The 20,618-nt window shown below is 50.6% G+C and overlaps 2 protein-coding genes across 5 annotated transcripts in view; both read right to left on the bottom strand.

Annotated features, from left to right (window-relative positions):
• PLEC (plectin) overlaps window positions 1–20,618 on the bottom strand; it is a 174,928-nt gene that overhangs the window by 6,268 nt on the left and 148,042 nt on the right. For all 4 annotated transcript variants that reach the window (XM_078866310.1, XM_078866309.1, XM_078866312.1 and 1 more), the window contains 10 exons: window positions 20,280–20,463; window positions 19,348–19,508; window positions 17,271–17,449; window positions 16,996–17,134; window positions 15,111–15,304; window positions 13,919–14,081; window positions 13,444–13,527; window positions 13,007–13,120; window positions 11,652–11,750; window positions 6,804–10,229 (listed from right to left, as the gene is read on the bottom strand). In XM_078866310.1, coding sequence (XP_078722436.1) covers window positions 6,804–10,229; window positions 11,652–11,750; window positions 13,007–13,120; window positions 13,444–13,527; window positions 13,919–14,081; window positions 15,111–15,304; window positions 16,996–17,134; window positions 17,271–17,449; window positions 19,348–19,508; window positions 20,280–20,463 — 4,743 coding nt within the window. The remainder of the gene's footprint in view (window positions 1–6,803; window positions 10,230–11,651; window positions 11,751–13,006; window positions 13,121–13,443; window positions 13,528–13,918; window positions 14,082–15,110; window positions 15,305–16,995; window positions 17,135–17,270; window positions 17,450–19,347; window positions 19,509–20,279; window positions 20,464–20,618) is intronic.
• Window positions 1,773–4,492, bottom strand: LOC144938416 (uncharacterized). The gene is made up of 2 exons (XM_078866198.1): window positions 2,918–4,492; window positions 1,773–1,790 (listed from the first exon to the last, which is right to left on the bottom strand). Exons 1-2 carry the CDS (start codon window positions 4,490–4,492, stop codon window positions 1,773–1,775), a joined length of 1,593 nt encoding a protein of 530 aa, XP_078722324.1.

Genomic DNA, 20,618 nt, shown 5'->3' with positions numbered 1-20,618 from the left:
GAAACGCATGACACCAAACCGTTGGGCACATTTCACCTGCGGCGACTCCTCAATTCTCAGTAACTAAAGTCAAGAAAACGGGAAGAGGGAAGAAAGTGCAAGGTGCAACAGTGAAGTGAAAACCAGGAAGAAGAAAAGGCAACGGACAGGACTAAAAACGACACCACTTGATTTCAGGTCAGACACGTTTCAGAATAGAGAACTGTAAATTATGGCCATTTGAGGCTTTTTTATGAACACGTGCCGGTAACGTTAGATGTTTAGGATAATGGCATTTCGCATTTTAACACTACCTGCGTACGCTCAGGCCCTCTGCATTTCTGTGAAGATTCTCAAAGCAACATTTGTTTAAAAAGCCAACATAATCCATACGGTATTTATAAATGGACGTACACGGAGTTGTCATTACGTTTATAAAAATGTTTATAGTTTTAACAAATTGATCAAAAAAAAGCTCCTCATCCACTATTTACAATGGGTAGAGCAGTGGCATGGTAGGACCAGTGCACACTGAACCCAGCCAACTGAGTTCAATCCGACCAAGCGCTGGCTTTAACTCTTCACCAACATTCCCCAACAACCCCCATGACCCACATGGTGTTTGGAGGCCTTTATGGTAATACTTTCAACGCATAACGTGCCACCGCTGCACGGTATTCGCTCGCTCTCGTCGAGTGAGAGAGAGAGAGAGAACGGCTCAGAGGCGCAAGGAGCCGTACTCAGGTGAAGAACAGGTCTGTCGGAAAGACAGCATCTGCTTGCGTTGTGGCCGAAACGTCGTGAGAATTATTTTATTATGTTTTATTTTTTATTATTTTATTATTTCCCTTCTACGTGACTTTACCGAAAGAACCAAGAAGATGAATCCCTGCAGTCACAAATGCTTTAAATCGAAACTCTGTGGACCTCTTTAATATTGTGTTATCGGTATTAGAAGCATTAAAAGAGAACTCACATGTGCTAAGGGGTAAACACCGTCTCGCATAAAAACGGAACACATGGAGTCTCAGCTTAACTCTGGCTTTCTCCTGGAAAACCATAGTATTGCCCCTTGTATCCAACAAGCTTCGCAAGAGGGCATCGTGATTATTTTTGGGAAAATATTGAAAATAGCTACTATGTTATTCTGAACTTACCAAAAAATGCATTGTCTTTGGGAAACTTGCCTATGTATTGTTAATAGACGTTAACGGGGGTGTTACTGTATATTCAACAAATGTTGCTTCATAATCTCTGATTAGAAAAAACAAGTCATTGGCAACACGAGGAATGCGTTTGCTTTGTGTCAGGCTTGCCAGTTAAAAATCCCCGAAGAGTGCACGTGAACACATTGTTTCAACGCAGGTAGTTTAAAATTGAAAGATGAACATTGCGTGCGTATCTGACCTAAAAACAAGTAGGCACACCAACAGAGATTTGACTTTGCCACATCCTGTGCGACTTTAGTAAAATTCTGTATTTTGTGTTGCTTACCCTGTACATTGTGCCCACTCACTTTTGAACCACAGTGTGCCTGGCACTGATTAATAACACTGGTCAACACATTTTTTCTGGCATAAGGTATTCCAACGGTTTTAATGTAATTTTGGGGTGCTGCTTTAAAATCTGACATCAGTTTTTGTCTATCACATCAGGTTTTTGAGATATCAAATATTGCATTTTCAATAAAAACTGCAGAATAAAAATATTAAATAAATGTGGATATCTACATAAAATGATATTATAAACACACTATCCTAAAAATACAGCACCATATTTTAACACTAAAGCAGTCACTGACTCGCAACAACCTGCAAATATAAGTGACAGAGTTAATTTCGGGTAAAATCAATGAAAATGGGGTATGCCGATAGCATAAAATGAGATGTGATAGAGAAAATCTGAGATCAGATTTGGAATCAGCACCCTGAATTTAGTCTAAAACAGCTGCAAAAGTCCAGGCCAGAAAAAAATGTTTTTTTTTTGTTGACCAGTGTAATCACAGACTTAAAAAAAGGTCCCATAGATATAACTGCGCAACTTGAGCTATTACTGTACTATATTCTTGGTTCTTTCGGTAAAGTCACGTAGAAGGGAAATAATAAACTAATAGAAATATTAAACAATAAAAATTCTCACGACCTTTCGACTGCAACACAAGCAATCATCGTGACTTTACTGAAAGAACCAAGAATATGAATCCCTGCAGTCACGAAAGCTTTAAATCAACATTTATTACTGGACTGTTCGCCTGTTGCCGTTCTCTGGTCTAACACTAGTGAGACAAGGCCATCATGAAGGCCGCCTCTGGTGTAGTTTAAAAGACAATTGCATATATGATCAGAGCACGTTTTCTTTGCAACTTTTGCCACAAGTGTGTGTAGCTAATGCAGACTCAATGCCTTGCAATCGGGTTATCTATTTGGTGTTTGTACATCTTAACACATCCTGCTTCATTGTCTGTTCTTATTTTTCAATCATTTTGATACTGGCAAAAAGGTCCCATAGACTAAAAAACGTTTTACCATCCGATTAAATTGTCAAATGTTCAACTTGTAAAATGTAAGCATGTCTATATTTTTTTCATTCGAATACGTGAGCTGTTTTCAGAAATTCAAGCCATTATTGCACGCGTGACGCTCGTTTGTTTTCTCCATTCAACTTGGATAAAAACAAATCCATGCTGTAGCCGCAAGCAGGTGCAACAATGAACGTCGTGTTTCTCATCGATGTTGGAGGCAAACTCTAAAGTACCGTATTTTAGAGCCCGTTGAAAATTGGCTCACTACTTCAACGTATAGTGACATCTGTGTTGTGATATACAGAACGCCACATCACTGTATAAACAAAGACTGCGTGTTTTAAATGTGAGCCGATTAAAATCTTTTCTTTCACCCCAAACATTGGCCATGTCTGCCTTGAGTCGGGATGCGAGTACCTCTACTGTGAGCTTCTGCTTCGAAACCTCATCCAGCAACCTCTGATTCTCCACATATCTTTCCTCGGCCACACGATTTGCTCCAACAGCCTCCATCCTCAGTGCCTCCCACTTCGTCTCGTCCTCCTGAACCCGCCTCCTTTGCCGTTCCAGTTCCAACTCCGTGTCCCTCTTCAACCCCATCGCCTCCTCGTACGCCCTCTGCGCAGCATCTCTCTGAGCCCCCAGCTCCTTCAGCTGGCTGTCCGTGCGGTGCAGCTTGGCCTCCATCTCCTGCTGCCACTGCAGTCGACTGGAGGCCTCCTGCCCAACGGCGCTCTTCTGCCGGCGCTCCGCATCCCTCGCACCCTCCTGTAGCCTGGCAACCTCCTGCTCCAGCTCTCCGCACTTGCGCGCTCCCTCTCTCTCGGCTACTTGCCTCGCCTTCATTTCCACCTCCACTCTCTGGGCCTGCACCTTCAGTTGGTCTATTAATGTCTTCTGCTTGGCAGCGTCCGTGGCCATTGTGGCCTTTTCCAATTCTGCCTTCTCCGCTTTATTTTTTAGCTCCACCATCGTCTTTTCTGTTTGTGCCTTTGTCTTCTCAAAGATCTCTAATTTACATGTGACCATCTTGAGTTCTTGGGCTAAGGTTTCTTTTTCCTCGAGCCCATATTTCAACTCTAAGTCCTTCCTCTCTAAATTCTGCTTCAAGTTCGCTTCTTGTTTTAGAGCCTGCTGTTGTGCTTCCAGCTTTACCCTCATAAGTTCTTGATCGTGATCTAACTTAAGCTTATCTAACTTCACCGTGGTTTCATCTCTTAGCCTGACAGCCTCTTGTTCCGTCTTGCCTTTCTCCTGATTCAGTAGCAGTGCTTGCTGCAAGCGAGCGGTCAAGGAATCGATCTGTTCTGTGTGCAATTTGCATTTTCTGTCACATTCAGCCTTTTCCTTAAGTGTGCCCTCGATTTGCATCTTCGTTTCCAAGACAGTCTTCTCCAGTCCTCTCTTAAAATCTGCGGTCATTTCCAGTTGCTCTTTGAGCGTCGATATCATCCTGTCGTCGGCTTCCTTCTGACGCGTGTGCTTCTCAATGGATGTTCTCATGATCTTCTCCTCCACTGCTTTCGTTTGCCTAGCAGTGGCGTCTTGCTGCATGGATTTAGTGGCGGAAGACCACTGCTCCTCGATCTGATTCTTCTGTCGGAGAAGTTCCTCGGCCTGCTGCCTCTGCCGTTGCACCTCCTGCTCTGCGTCCCTCAAACACTTCTTCAGCTCCGCCTCGACCTTCTGATTCCGCGCTGACATTTCGCGGACCTGTGACTCCAGTTTCACGCGTGCAGCCTCCTCCGATTTTGATTTAACCCTCAGCCCTTCAAGAGTCTTCTCGGTGGCCAACTTTTCTTGCTGCGCTTTAGTCAAGGCGGCATTCATTTCATTAACTTGTTGACTGATGAGGCCCTTCTGCTTTTCCTGATCTTCTAGCTGTGTCTTGAGGCGGCCAAATTCTTGATCTGACATTGCTTTTTGCTTCCTGGCTTCGGTTTCATTCACCCGGCACAGCTGAGCCTCCTGTTCCTTGAACTCGGTGTGCATTCTCACCTGCTGCTATTTTATAAAATGGAATACGTTGCACATTACAATCATTCTTGCATTTAAGCTCTGACAACACTTTGTTTTATTCTGAAATCGACACAGCAGCAGCCTGGCAATAACCTTTGCAATGTTTTGCAAAGGTGGTTGATATTGATCTGATAAGCGAATAGCTTAGTGTTCTTCACTCATTTTCAGGGGGTGGAGGGGGGGGCACTTTCACCGATAAGACATCAGTGTGAGATGCCGCCATACATTTGCAACCACTGGATTTGACAGCATTATGATGGGTGGGGGTGTTGTCACACGTGTTGTCACACGTGTTGTCACACGTGTTGTCTATTTGTCGGTGGGCCACACGTAAGTGGGCCGCACTAAAGGCCACCAGGGGCCGCAAGTGGCCCACAGGCCTTGCGAATGAAGAATGCCGCTGTAGCCGATGCCGACAAGGGCGGGTTATAGCAGATGCTTGTCTTTCGAGCAAAATGCCCCCCTCTTCACATGCAGATCACATCGACAAATCGCTTGCCGAAGCCAACACGGATCCTGCACTTACGGAAGCAAGAGAAATGGATCCACTGGAAAAGTGCTTCAAGTCACCTTTCAAGCAGATGCCTCTCGCAAACACACTTTGCGGTTAAGTTCAGCCCCCAGGTTGGAAGGTGTTAAAAGTCACACGGTTGAACAAGTTGGTGTTCCTGCGTTACAACTTGTCTCTTTTTGGCGTCAAAAAGAATGTAATTTCAATGAATGTTTCTGCGCGTAGAGAACATTTGCTGCGTACTGTTTATAAGGTACACATATAAATTACATTGTCTATGACAAGGAACCAGTTTGGAAGCCAAAGTATGGTACAGCATTTAAAAGGGTTAAAAAGATAAACCATTCTGAATTGTATGAGATATTAAACCATGCAATGTGCAAAACATGTGGCAATGTTCTGAGCTGTGCAACGTACTGTGATAATATAATGCCAATAAGATTTTCAGGAATACAGAATTTATAAAGCACGGCAGATGCAAGTGCCATCGATCAAATTTTCGTACACGTACTTTACCATTTTCGCCAATAACACTGCGGCCTTAAAATGCTAAAAATTTATACAACAAGCGACGTTTTGGGCAATCATCCTTCATAGCAAGTAAACTAAGACAGGTGAGCCCCCGAAACATCGCCAATTGAATATTTTTTCTTAATTTTAAACGCAGTGCTATTGACAACCCTATTTTTTTTTATTATTATTTGTGCTTGTGCATTCCTGCCAGTGCAGCATCACCAAATAGTTTGTTTAAAATCGCCATGAAAGAATGGGAAACCTGACCACTGTATTACTGCTGGTTTTCGCCAACACGCTCTGTAAATGTGCACAGGTCAGATTTGCGCCCTGCGTATTACAGAGTGCTCTCGCGGTATAAGTAAGTGAGTACGGCGTTCGGATTTCAGAATGTGGCAAAGGTGGGGAAATAGGGAAGGCAAAGAACCACGAAAGAAGTTCCCAACAAGTGCAAAAACAAAGCCACAACAGAAGACAACATACGTTCAGTATATAATATTGCATGTGCGCTATTACGCTCGAATGTCGTGAATATAGCGCTAAAGTAATTGTCAGAATGGGATTTTGAAGGGTTCCCATATACTCAAATGCATCACTGTATGTGAATGCAAAGCTACAAGGGTTGGTGGATAAAATAGATCTGTGAAACTCCAAACCCTAATAGGTTGTACAGCAAACGGGTTTGTGAACCTGTTTGAATGTCATCCCTTTGTGTATAATTTAATCTCCTTAACATTGATTGAGCCAAACACCCGAATGTAGAACTTTGACGAAAACAAATCCCGAGATTGACTGAGTTTCTATCCTGGACAAATAAATGAAGTAATAATGCACTTCCATTACTACAAAAATATGATTACACAGATCTAAACTATAAACAAGACAACGTATCTTGTTCTTTTAATTTGGGTCCATCAATAATACAACTTTCAGGTGATAACAATTAATAAAGAGATTGATCTTGACAACAAATATGTAAATAGCATTGAAGGAGATGAGAGTGAGTGTAATATTAAAGACTAGGTCGATGGTGGTAGTGATGTTGGTGATCATTTTGGTGATGATGTTGACGATGGTGGTGGTGATGATGATGATGGTGGTGGTGATGGTAGTGATGTTGGTGATGATGATGATGGTGGTGATGGTGATGTTGGTGATGATGATGGTGGTGATATTGGTGAGGATGATGATGGTGATGATGATGGTGGTGATAGTGGTGGTGATGTTGATGGTGGTGATGGTGATGCCAAGTCGTCCTACCTCGTGAGCCTCGGTATGGGCCTTCTCTGCCTCCTTCTTCAGCCTCTCCCTCTCACGCTCCAGCTCAGAAATCGTGGCCCTCAACCTCGATGCCTCGCTATCCGTCTGGGACTTCTGGACGTCCATCTTCTGCAGGAGCTGGATCTTCTCCTGGGCGTGCCGCTCGGCCGACACCCTCTTGGAGTTGATCTCGTCCATCTGCGACTTGAGGCTGATGGACTCTTCCTGGGCGCGCGCGCGCTCCTTCGTCAGCTCCGACACGAGCATCCGCAGCCGCTCCGCCTCGATGTTCACCTCGTGCTGCCTCTGCCTCTCCTGCTCCAGTGTGCGCTGGAACGTCTGGGTCTCCACCTCGAGCTTCTTCTGAATCTCCGTCCTGTCCTCCGACAGCTTCTTGGCCCTCTCCTGCGCCTGGTCGAACTGCCGCTGCACCGCCTGGGCCTCGGCGCGCAGCTGGCTGGCCTCCTGGATGGCCTGCAGCTTCTCGCGCGCCAGGCGCTCGGCGAGAGCCCTCTGCTGCGCCAGCTCCTCCTCCGCTTGCTTGCGGAGCCGCGCCGACTCGTCCGAGTTGGTGCGGAGCCGGCCGGCCTCTTCGGCGAGTTGCTTCATCTTGGCCGCCTCCTCCTCGAGCATCTTCTTCATGTTCTCAGAATCGTTGGCAGCGCGCTTGCGGTTGTCCATTTCATTCTGTGCCTTCAGCCGGAGCAGCTCCTCCATCTGGGCCTTGAGGCGAGCCAGCTCCTCTTCCACGAGGCCTTTCTGCCTGATCGCCTCCGCCACTTCACCTTTCATTCTCATCAGTTCCTCCTCCAGAATTGACTTTTGGTGGTCGCTGTCCTCCAGAATCGTCCGCAGACGAGTGAGCTCCTGTTCGGCCAACGACTTCTGTTTTTGCGTCTCCTCGGCGATGCGCCTTTGCCGCTCCGCCTCGGCCTCGGCCAAGGCCTTCAGGCGCAGCGCAGCCTCCTCGGCCTGAGTGCGCTTCCCCGCCTCGTGCTCCGCCTCACGCCTGTGCTTCTCTGCCTCCTCCTGGAGGCGGGCCTTCAGCTCGGCTTCTTGCTCCGCCCGAAGCTTAAGCACCAGAGCCTCCTCGGCCTGCTGCCGGATCATGCTGGCCTCCTTCTCGGCGGCGATCCGGGCCTTCTCTGCCTGCTCCGCCGCTTTGCGCGTGCGGTCGGCTTCCAGGCGAAGTTGCTCCACCGTCTTTTCCTCTCTCTGCCGGAGCTTCTTCATCTCGGCGTCCTTCTCGGCCAGAGCCGCCTGGCGTGCCATTTCCTCAGCGTTGATACGCGTCTGCGCCGCTTCATGCGCCAACTTCACCTGACGTGCTGCCTCATCTTCGGCCTTCTGTTTCAGCATCATCGCCTCATCCGCCTTCCTCTTGAGCTTCTCCAGCTCCTCCATGGCTGCCTTCCACTGCTGCGCAGCCTGCTGCTCGGCGATCGTCTTGCGGGACACTTCTTCCTGAGCCTCTTTCTTGCGCATAGTTTCATCCATCGCAATTTTTTTCTGCTTGTTCGCCTCTTCTTCGGCATTTTCCTTGAGCCGGGTTGTTTCATCAGCCATTATCTTCAGCCTCTTCAGCTCTCCTTCAAGGTCGAGCTTTCCCTTGGACGCCTTTTCAAACTCGATCTTCAAAATATGTATCTCTTCCTCTATCAATCGGCGTTGAATGATCGTCTCGTCCACTAAAGCCTTCTGGCGCTGCATTTCAAGGTCAGATTGCTGTCGGATTCTTGCCATTTCCTCCTCAATTGCTTGCTTCTGCTGGGTCGCCTGCTCTTGCAGCATCCGTCGCTGGTGAGCCTCTTCCTCAGCGAGCCGTTTCAGCCGCTCATTTTCCCTCTCGCGCTCCTTCAGGGTGATCTCAGCCTCTGCTTTGAGCTTGCTGGTCTCCTGGATGGCGTTCAGTTTCTCCTTGAGAATGCGCTCTGCTTCTGCCCGTTGGTGAGTTGCTTCCTCCTCTGCCAGATGTCGCTGGCGCATGGCTTCGTCAGCCATAGCCCTCAGACGAGCGGCCTCCTCTGCGAGCTCCTTCATCTTCAAAGCCTCTTCCTCCATTATTTTTTGCGTTTTCTCTTTCTCCTCTTTGGATTTCTTCTTGTTATCCTCCTCCGTTTTGTGCTTCAGCTTGATCAGCTCCTCCATCTGGGCCCGAACCTTCGCGAGCTCCTCTTCCAGCACCTTCTTTTGGCGGACTGCCTCAGCGACCTCTGCCTTGAGGCGCATCAGCTCTTCGTCCAGCAGGGACTTCTGCTGCTCCGAGTCGGCCATGATGGCGCGAAGGCGAATGAGCTCCTGCTCCGCCTGCAACTTTTGCTGCGACGTCTCCTCGGCGATGGCCTTCTGCCTCTCCAGCTCCTCCTCCGCCATGACCTTCTGGCGCAGGGTAGACTCCTGCGACTGGGTCCTCCTGGACGTTTCCCTCTCGGCCTCCGACTTTTGTTTCTCCGCCTCCTCTAGAGCCAGGCTCTTCTGCTGGGCCTGCTTCTCGGCCTGAAGCTTCAGACGCAGCGCCTCGTCGGCCTTCTGCCGCCACTTTTCCAACTCCATCTCGGCCGCCTGCCGAGCCCTCTCTGCTTCCTCCACCATCTTCTTGCGCCGCTGCGACTCCTCCTGCAGCGCCGTCATCATCGTGTGCTCCTGCTGGCGGCTCTGCTCCAGCTCGTTGACCTTCTCCACGAAGGACACCCTCCGCGCCTGGATCTCCACCTCGATGCTCTGCTGCGCCACCTCCTTCGCCAGGCGGATCTGCTTCTTGGCCTCCTCCTCCGCCTGATCTTTCTTCTTCTGGGCCTCCTCCGCCATCTTCTTCAGTCGCTCGACCTCGAGCAGGGCCTGCCTCTTCTGGTTGGCGGCCGTCTGCTCCGCCGCGACCTTCTTCTGGAGCTCCTCCTCGGCCAGCTTCTTCTTGCTCGCCTCCTCCTCGGCGAGTTTTCGGTAGCGCGCCGCCTCCTGCTCGGCGTGGTGCCTCTGCTTGGCCGCCTCCTCGGCCAGGGCCCGGAGGCGCGCCAGCTCGCCCTCCGCGTCGCCCTTCTGCCGCGCCGTCCTCTCGAACTCGACGCGGATGATGCGTATCTCCTCCTCGATCTGACGCCGCTGCGTGAGCACCTCTTCCACCAGGGTGGCCTGCCGGCGCACCTCCGACTCGGAGCGGTTCTTGAGCTCCACCATCTCCTGCTCGATGGCCTGTTTCTGGACCGCGGCCGCCTCGACGGTGTTCCGCCGCTTCTCCGCCTCCTCCTGGACGATGCGCCGCAGCTTGTCGGCCTCGCGCTCCGCCTGCACTTTTTCCTGCGCGTACACGTCCGACAGCTGCCGCTGGCGCTCCAGCTCCACCTGGATCTCCGTCAGCCTGAAGATGGCCGTGTCCACCTCGCGCTGGGTGTGCTCCGCCTGCTGCTGCGTGACCTTCTCCGAGCGCTTCTGCCCTCGCACGCGCACACGGACGGCGCTCGTTAAGAGAGGGGGCGCTATTGGGTGCGCATATGTACGTCGAACTTCTTTCGCGCCGTAGGTAGCCAACCGTGCTAATCGGAGGTGCGTGGTTAGCAATGGCCGAACAAGTGGTGCCAGAAACCGGCGACTGGGTTTTGCTCAACTATCGTGTAAGTGGGTTGCTCTCTGATGTTCTATTGGCTTGTGCACACGTATTATTCATATGTATGTATGAATGTTTTACTTATTTCGCACCGTAAGTAGCCAACCATGCCCCGTGGTCCTCGTTTCACATGCTGAGAGCTTTTTCAACCAACTGATTCAGGTCTCAAGAAACTCCAAGTGCTTGGAGTGAAACATCGCATATGCTGCAAGCTGATTCAGTTCCTGAAGAGGCTCCGTGAGGTAAATAAATCAATTATAGCTTAAGGATAGGCTCCTATGACACACAAGGGGAAGTGGAAAATCTACAATGCTCGTAAAATTAATTGAGACATATGCTATGAATACACACGTAGCATTATCCACCACCTAATGTTGTACAACACTCAAAATGGGTGCATTTGTCATATATGCTCCAATGAGACAACAACAAACATTGAAAACAATACGAACGAGATGGTAAAAGGAAGACATTATTCTTGATTCCAATCACAGTCCTGAATTCCGCGACACGTCATTGACCTTCCGGGGCAGGTTTCATCGCGAGGTGCAACCACCCTGGGAGCCACTGGAGCTGTGCACTTTTAAACGTCGTTTGAAAACGAATTTCTTCATAACTGCTTTCAGTTATCTGGTCCAACACCATGTGAGACTAGGCTCTAAGAAAAGCTGTCTCGGGTGTGGACCAATCAATTTCAAGGACAGTGCATTCATTATCAGAGTTGTCTTTTTGTTTGCATTTTGACCGCAAGTGTTGTGGTTAATGCCAACATGATCCCTTGTATAAAGGTGTCAGTTTTGTTGCCAGTTAAAAGGGTAAAAACCTCGATTTAAAGCTTTCGTGACTGCAGGGATTCATCTTATTGGTTCTTTCGGTAAAGTCACGTAGAAGGGAAGTAATAAAATAATAAAAATAAAACATAATAAAATAAAATAATTCTCACGACGTTTCGGCTACAACGCAAGCAGCCGTCTTCAGGTGAAGAATGACGGCTGCTTGCGTTGTAGCCGGAACGTCGTGTGCATTATTTTATTTTATTATGTTTTATTTTTATTATTTTATTACTTCCCTTCTACGTGACTTTACCGACAGAACCAAGAAGAGGGTAAAAACCTATTACTATAACTGCTTTCCGTGTTTAGTTTGTTGTTCCCCCCGCACCTCCGATTAGCACGGTCAGCTACGTAGTGTGGTAAAGAAGTTCATCATAAGTACGTACATACATGTGCGAGTGTACATCCGCTAACCTGCTCATCCTGCAGGCGTTTGAGGGTCTCGTTGAGGAACTTGACGTATTGGCTTGTCATGGTGACAAGGGCCGTGTAGCGGGTCCGTAGAGTCATGTACTGCGAGCGCGAGACATCAGACACACGCGAAAAGCTGTTACAGCCTGGTAGGCGCACATCGCCCACACACTCCGTGCCCACACAGCTATATTCATTGCTACATCTGATATTGAACTCATAGTTCAAGCGGAATTTTCCCCACGTTTTACAAGATCACCACTCAAAATGTTTCACGTCTCAAATTTATATCCCTCAGGACTGCACCCTCAGCTTTTCTCATTATAATTTGTGGCGCATCCACTTGATTACACTAGGTGATGAGTTCTCACTTAAATATGCTTGAGGTTGAATTTAATAATCCTCTTGTGTCCATGTTGGGTGAAATTAGATTTTTATTTATGAGCAAAGTGTTGTCCATTACGGCTTACGGTAGGACTCCACTCGTTCTTTGTGATGTGCCGGAGCAATATCACGGATCCAGTTATCCGCGGAGATATTTAACACCCCTAATGCACGGGAAAATGTGGTGGCTAATTTCGGATAATTGGAACAAAATTACTGCTGATAACGACTCCCATGTACAACAGAAGTCATGGGTGACAGGGTAACAGACAAGGGGAGTTCTTCCCTACTGAATACCATGCCATTCATGGGAACACAACTGCATCACGGTAGCACACTAGGCTTTAGCACCACTATTGGCTCATTTAGCAACAAACTGACATGAGTAATATATTTCATATGAAGGTTAACCACAAGCGGGCTGTTAATATATACCATATATAAGCCAGAAACTAGGAGAGGCAGGGTTAGAAGCTCACAATCAAATGAAATTTGTTTTTTTCATTTAAAGCTTTCGTGACTGCAGGGATTCATATTCTTGGTTCTTTCGGTAAAGTTACGTAGAAGGGAAATAATAAATTAATAAAAATATAAAACAATTAAATAGTATTATCATGTGTGTACAAGTGTGTTTGTGTGTGTGGGGAACAGTGGTTGCAGTGGTTGACATGCCGAGCTACAAACCCGGCGACCCGCGTTCGATTCCTGCTCATGACCAACATCAGTGATCAATATCTGAACCATTCTTGGGCCTCCCCTAAGTTGACTCAACCTCAAATGAGTACCCGGTACGGTGTGTAAACATCGCTACTCGGTAGACAAAGGCGACTGGGCATTGTGCTGGCCACCCATTCCCTTGTGTGCCTTGCCGGCCTTCATAGTTAACAGCTAACAGCACTTGCTCCAAATGTCTGTCAACACTACACGGGGGACCTTATTTGTGCGTGCGTTTGTTCATTTCGCAAGCGCGTCACCTCCTGCAGCACAGAGTCGGACGTGGAGACCAGGCGGCGGCGCTTGATGGGAGACTTGAGACCTCCGTGAGTGTCTGCCGTGGCCTTGTATATGAGAAGGTGCATCTCGTATTCCTGGGGAGACACACGGCAGTGGAAACAATATGCCTCACATTGCCAATCCACTAAGCCATCATCCGGAACTGCTAAGAAGAGACGCTTCAACTGATGCTGAGCCAACCGACTCAAGTGACACAAATGCTTTTATACAACTGCCGGAGTCAAAGCTGGTTAGCATTGCATTTCCAAAACATTTGGTACAATCCACAGGATATGGTGGACTTTTCATCGACAATTATTAAATGCACCGCTCATTCATGGTATGCAAGTTTAATATTCATTGACCACTATGAGATGCCTTAATTATCCCTTGAATATAATATGTGTGCAGGCCATACCTTAGCTGCAGTGTGGTACTGGTCGGAAGACTTCTGGCTCTCATCCACCTTGATCTGGTTCTTCTCAATATCATTGGCCAGGCTCTGCAAGAGAGGGAAGAAAATCAAACTCACTGTTGATGCCGATCACAACCGTGACCAATTCAGTGTCCCCCCATGCTCAAACGAGCATCGGGCTATGTCCATTTTCGTGCACTTTCAGATGCGCTTCCGTGACCGTCTGGAACGCTCTCCCTTCCGATATTAGGAAGCCACTGGAGCTATCCACTTTTAAATATAGATTGAAAACTCACCTTTCTTTCAAATTACTTTATTAGTGTTTACTTTGTTATCCTTCCACCCCCGCCTGCACCTCCGATTAGCACGGTTGGCTACGTACGGTGCGAAAGAGGTTCAGCATACACACCTACACATCCGTCAGACTTCCCGAGCAAAGTGTTGTCAATTCCACGTCGGAGGGGACAATGTTATTCACCTTCTCTCTCTCGAGCTGCTCCTCCAGCCCTCGGACATCCTCTATCTTGGTGGCCTGCAGCTTCTCCTGAAGCTTGAGCGTGTCGTCCACCCATGTGAGTAGCCAGCCCGAGCCCTCTCGATAGCTGCGCAGAAGCTTGGCTAGGTTGTCCAGCTCCCTCAGTCTACAGTGATGCATTCATTGATTCATTCGTTAAAACAGACATCCAAAGTCAAAGTGGTTTCTGGCTTAAATGAGCATTGAGGCGGTGCTAATCTCCTCCTTACAGCCCTGAGCCAGCGACAGAAAGCGTGAGTCAACCATATGACAACCAGCTTTGACTTCCCCACAAAGTTGTAATTTTTTTATCGACCCCTCAGCATGAACTGAATTGGGGGGGGGGGGGGGGGGGTAGGGGGGTTGACTGAGCTCTTGCGCCCTGTGTACGTACTCATTACACACAAAGTCCTGACCACAAATGAACCACAAAAACTTGTTGATCTCGGGAAGGAGCATAAACCGTCACGCGAACTCCCGTCATCCTTGCAGCGGCTTTTGGTTGCCCATCGAATAAAGACGGTCACCGCATCGCGCGCTTTCAGATGCGCTTCTGCAGCCATCTGGAATGCTCTTCTTTCCGACATTAGCAAACCACTGGATCTATGTACTTTTAAATCTAGATTGAAAACTCATTTCTATAGAACCACTTTATGTGTTTGGTTTGTTGTCCTTCCCCTGGCACCTCCGCTTAGCATGGTTGCCTATGTACGTGCGAATGAAGTTCAACATACATACATACGTGCTCGGGTGCGAATAATCGATTGGTACCAAGATCTTGTGGTACTGTGTTAAACTTTAATAAAGTGTGCTGCACAGTTTTGAGAGACCTAGGCTGACTGAGAAATGCGTGTGGGTTTGGTCGATCGATGGAAAATGTGGCAACGCCCCAGCCAACGAGGGATTGTCACATGGAGGAGACACTCCAAGAGCCCTCGTGTCGGCTTTCAGAGATGGTGTGTCAGTTATCAAATGAATCCATTCTCAGGAAGTGCACACGTATTCATTCTAATGAATAAATAATGACCGCAACATATGTTTCGAGTTGCGAAAGCTGTTCAACATACACACACACACACACACGGCGCACACACCACACAAAAGGGGGCGGCACTCGCACACGTGTTTCAGCCGCTGGGCGCGCCCGGAGCCGCACCTGTAGTCGATCTGCGTCTGCACGCCGGCCCAGCGCTCCAGCAGCTGCTCCACCTTGTGCCGCTGCTGGTCAAGGTCGACGTCGCGCTCGCCGTGGCTGCGCAGCATGCGCTCGTTGACGGAGCGCGCTCGCTGCAGCTCGTCCTCCATCGCGAAGAACACCGCCTTCTTCTGCTCCACCTCCGAACGCCATTGCTGTGGCGGGAGAGTGACGGGGCAGTGCAAGGGGGGGGGAGGCGGGGGGGGGGGCTCAGGACGGCTCTTGTACTTCCCCTGTTTTTGTTTTATGCATCAAGCCAAGCTCATCGCGATGCCCTCGCGGTACCGTCGTTCGCTGATAGCCTTGCAGCACATGTGATTCTGCCTCGGGGCCAAGCAGGGCCAAGGGGCGGCACTACCGACACGTTCATTGCGTGTGTACCACACCGGTCGGCACTCCGTGAGCATGCTGCGTCGCCCACCGCGCCATCTATGCGCGTCTCAGCTCTTCCAGAAAACAAAGGCTGCGTTTGAATGCACGCACACTGATGAATCGGTTTGAGACGTCGAAGCACTGTTAGCCAAAGCCTCCTGCCACCTCACATAGTCGTAATTCATTCGCCAATGACTACACGAGAAGACAAGTGTGGTGTTAAAGGGTTTGGCGTTTTGGGCAGGGCAGGGTGGGGAGGTGCGGTGTGGGTGGTGCAGGGTGTTGGGGGTGGCAGGGTGGGGAGGTGGGGTGTGGGTGGTGCAGGGTGTTGGGGGAGGCAGGGTGGGGATGTGGGGTGTGGGTGGTGCAGGGTGTTGGGGGTGGCAGGGTGGGGAGGTGGGGTGTGGGTGGTGCAGGGTGTTGGGGCAGGGCAGGGTGGGGAGGTGGGGTGTGGGTGGTGCAGGGTGTTGGGGGAGGCAGGGTGGGGAGGTGGGGTGTGGGTGGTGCAGGGTGTTGGGGCAGGGCAGGGTGGGGAGGTGGGGTGTGGGTGGTGCAGGGTGTTGGGGGAGGCAGGGTGGGGATGTGGGGTGTGGGTGGTGCAGGGTGTTGGGGCAGGGCAGGGTGGGGAGGTGGGGTGTGGGTAGTGCAGGGTGTTGGGGGTGGCAGGGTGGGGAGGTGTGGCGTGGGTGGTGCAGGGTGTTGGGGGTGGCAGGGTGGGGAGGTGTGGTGTGGGTGGTGCAGGGTGTAGGGGTTGGCAGGGTGGGGAGGTGTGGTGTGGGTGGTGCAGGGTGTTGGGGGAGGCAGGGTGGGGAGGTGTGGTGTGGGTGGTGCATGGTGTTGAGGGTGGCAGGGTGGGGAGGTGTGGTGTGGGTGGTGCAGGGTGTTGGGGGAGGCAGGGTGGGGATGTGGGGTGTGGGTGGTGCAGGGTGTTGGGGCAGGGCAGGGTGGGGAGGTGGGGTGTGGGTAGTGCAGGGTGTTGGGGGTGGCAGGGTGGGGAGGTGTGGTGTGGGTGGTGCAGGGTGTTGGGGGTGGCAGGGTGGGGAGGTGTGGTGTGGGTGGTGCAGGGTGTTGGGGGTGGCAGGGTGGGGAGGTGTGGTGTGGGTGGTGCAGGGTGTAGGGGTTCGCAGGGTGGGGAGGTGTGGTGTGGGTGGTGCAGGGTGTTGGGGGAGGCAGGGTGGGGAGGTGTGGTGTGGGTGGTGCAGGGTGTTGAGGGTGGCAGGGTGGGGAGGTGTGGTGTGGGTAGTGCAGGGTGTTGGGGGTGGCAGGGTGGGGAGGTGTGGTGTGGGTGGTGCAGGGTGTTGGGGGTGGCAGGGTGGGGAGGTGTGGTGTGGGTGGTGCAGGGTGTTGAGGGTGGCAGGGTGGGGATGTGTGGTGTGGGTGGTGCAGGGTGTTGAGGGTGGCAGGGTGGGGAGGTGTGGTGTGGGTGGTGCAGGGTGTAGGGGTTGGCAGGGTGGGGAGCTGTGGGGTGGGTCACCTTCAGCTGAGTCTTGTAGGCCTCGATGCCCTGCACGTCTGTGGGGAGGGTGTCGTCCTCACACAGGCGGTTCTCGAACGTGCGCACGATGGTCTCGGCGCCCTGCGAGCTCCGCACCACCGAGTCGATGTTCTTCAGCCTTCACGAACACGACAAATCACCGCTCTTATCTCATTTCGATAGGCAACGCAAATTAAATGCCGGCTGAGAGCATCCCCGAATGTTTTTTTGTCAAAGGCCGACTCTGATTGAGGTGTTCCGGGCATGTCCCTCACCTTTCCAGGTAGATGGTGGACAGCGAGTGAAGCTGATCCATCTTCTGGGTGGTGTGGTTGAGCTCAGAGCTGAGCATCGGCGAGCTGCCGGACTGGTTGCCCTGCGCCAGGACCTCCGAGCACTCTGTGACCACGCGGCTCAGGTCCACCTTTACGTCCTCCAGATCTTGGTGGAGTTTCTGCAGCCACGTGGGCACAACAGTGGGCCTCGTTTGTAACTCTACGTTATCGACTCCTTCGACTATGTAACTTCGTGCCAGGTTTTCCAAAATTCTGATCCCGAAAACACACCAAACTTCTCCAGTCTATTAACAAATTTAGTCAATGCGTGCTGCACATGCCAAATATTAGCAGAAGTAATTTTGCCTCCTCACGTATAAACAAAAAACATGGTTTAGTCCAAGGCCTACACTATCTAGCAGCACTCGTTCAAGCGAGCACCGCTCTGGATTGACTTCAACCTGCCGGGTCTAATCAGCAGAGTCGGGCTAGTCAATGACGTCTGGTAATCCAGCAGCGTTCGTTTGGCGAGCCTGACCCTGCCGATGAAACCCCGAACGCTAGTGGTCTTCACTCATTTTCAGAGGGGGGTAAGACATCATCAGTGTGAGGGCCTCCACACATTTGGTTTGACAACGGCACAATGATGAAGATGGGGTGCGGGGTGGTGTCACGTGTTGTGTGTATTGTCGGGGGGGGGGGGGGGGCGCACGTCAGGAGCCGCACTAAAGGCCACCAGGGGCTGCCAGTGGCCTGCGGGCCTTGCAATGAAGACCACCGCAATAGGTAGATGGGCGATTCACTTATGTATTTGATTATTCGTTCGTGGAGATATCAAATGGAGTTCTGCTCATATTTTTGCGAAGACCCACGATGCTCCACGCCAATGCGTGATCATGGTGAGAGGTTATTTGGGATTGGGGGTTGCCACCTCTCCTGCCTTTCCCAGGACCGTGCATCCCTGGGAAATGTATAAAAGTGTTCTCGCGACATCGAAGGGTGTTTGTCAGATGCGTAATCATGACGATTATAACAATAATAGTAATACACCGCTCGGGACAATGCGTGTACATGTAGCTCTCCCCTCTTTCAACATTGTGAGAGATTCTCCTTGCCAGCTGGTGGAGCTCACATGCAGAAGTAGGATGTTAACTGTTATTATTATTCTGCTTGTTTACTTGGCAGCAGGGTACCGCAGGCCGGGGTAATGTTGCTATCTATCGTCCCAATTGAGTCATTTTCAGGCGGTCATTTTTTGTCCAGTATCGGGATGCTTGGACAAGAAATGTTACGTTATAAATGTTTCATGAGCTTTACCTGTTCTGGCAATAACGCAGGTGTTAAGATGTTCAAACACCAAATAGACGCCTACTGCATGGAATCGAGTCTGCATTAACCACACGTACTTGTGGCAAAACATGCAAACAAATACGCCCTTATAATATATGGGCATTGTCCTTGAAATTGATTGGCCTGCACTAGAGACAGCTTTCTTTATGGCCTTGTCTCACCAGTGTTAAAGTAGAGAACGCCAAAAGGCAAACGGTACACAGGCAATGCAAGCATCAAACCATGAATAGCTCGGGCTGAGCAGTTACATCTACGGGACCTTTTTTTGTGCCAGTACAACAAAGGGTCGCACGAATAAACCACGGAACGCTGAAGAAACCCACGCAGAATCGTGGGGAGAAGGCGCAAAACAAATCTCCCAAGTCGAAGGAATCAAACCGAGCCCCGTGTTGCTGCTGCGCGGGCACGAGAGCGTGTCGCTACGAGAGTGTGTCGTTACGAGCGTGTCGCTACGAGAGCGTGTCGCCACGAGAGCGTGTCGCTACGAGAGCGTGTCGCTACGAGAGCGTGTCGTTACGAGCGTGTCGCTACGAGAGCGTGTCGCTATGAGAGCGTGTCGCTACGAGAGCGTGTCGCTACGAGTGTGTCGCTACGAGAGCGTGTCGCCACGAGAGCGTGTCGCTACGAGAGCGTGTCGCTATGAGAGCGTGTCGCTACGAGAGCGTGTCGCTATGAGAGCGTGTCGCTACGGGCGTGTCGCTACGAGAGCGTGTCGCTACGGGCGCACCTCGTGCTCCATGATTCTCTGCGAGCTCTCCTGCACGGGGTCGGGCTGCTCGAGCGGGGAGCGGATGTTCCGGATCATGCGGTCCTCCGAGGCCTCCAGCCGCCGCCTGATGGTCTGCAGCTGCACCAGGAGAGTGCTGCAGATGCTCTCGTCGCGCTCCTCTGAAAGCAGAGGAAAACGCCGCGGGAGACGGAGGTCACTTTCGTCTTGCCTCGGTGGGGCTCAGGGTGAGAGTTTGCTGAACGAGATGTGGAAGTTCCGGTGTATTCCGTTGAACACGTTGTGGTTTCACTCACCAACACACCGGTGTGCTGAAACGGTAACTAATTAGCATGTTTTGTTTAACGTGAGACAAATAGTACCAATTGGCTGTGTCGGGTGGTGGTGGGTTAACGACACATTTATATTCACGCGATCTAACCAAAAATAAACCTTTATTATGGATAATATTGGTCGCGAAAGCTTACGTGTTAAACCTATTCTGTTCAAGTTTATTTTTGTTTTTACTCAAGAGCACAGGACAGTCTCATTTGCAAGAGCGTTAAGTCTGCCGATGGTCGCGATGTGTAATACTGATTGAGGAATTTGCGGGTAATATTAGAATTTGACCCTGACAGATTCGAACACAATGTTCTCAGCGACGCCATCTCGGCATCGTTTTAACATCTTCACACCACGTGGACACAGCCCCCCTCGTCAGCGTTTTAAGAAGATGCTCCACCTCACACTGCGCGTTGTTCTGCCGGCACGATGTCCCCGTCGTTTTCGCTCCGCGTGCTTACCAGCTCCCCGAAGAAGCCCCCCCGGCGCGCACAGACGAAACGTCGGGACACCGCGCCGTAGTACAACACGCCGCTGTTACAGCAACAACGCCCCCCCCCACCCCCCCAAAAAGAAAAACAACCCCCAATAGAGTGGTTGCTCAACGCTACCTCTCTCGAGGGTGATGAGCAGCTGGTCGAAGTACTGCTTGCAGGAGCTCATGTCCCTCTCCAGCGTCATGCGGTCCGTGCTGGAGAAGAGCTGCGAGTCGCGGCTGTCCTCCAGGAAGTCCTCATAGTGCACCTCCAGGTTCTTCATCACCGACTCGTACTGATCCGGAGGCATCGTCTTGAACTGCAAGCGGCAGCGTGGCGGCAGTGGTGTCAACAGACAGGGCGGTCGTGCAGCAGGGGGTCAGGATTTATTAGATTTTTTTTTATTAAACCCACAACACGAACAAAACAGAGGTTTTACAAATTCGCGTGGATGGAAGCCTCGACCTCTTGGCA

Source organism: Lampetra fluviatilis, chromosome 22 (genome assembly GCF_964198595.1).
Source record: "Lampetra fluviatilis chromosome 22, kcLamFluv1.1, whole genome shotgun sequence".
Classification (NCBI taxonomy): Eukaryota; Metazoa; Chordata; class Hyperoartia; order Petromyzontiformes; family Petromyzontidae; genus Lampetra; species Lampetra fluviatilis.
This window is presented reverse-complemented; position numbering and strand designations above follow the sequence as displayed.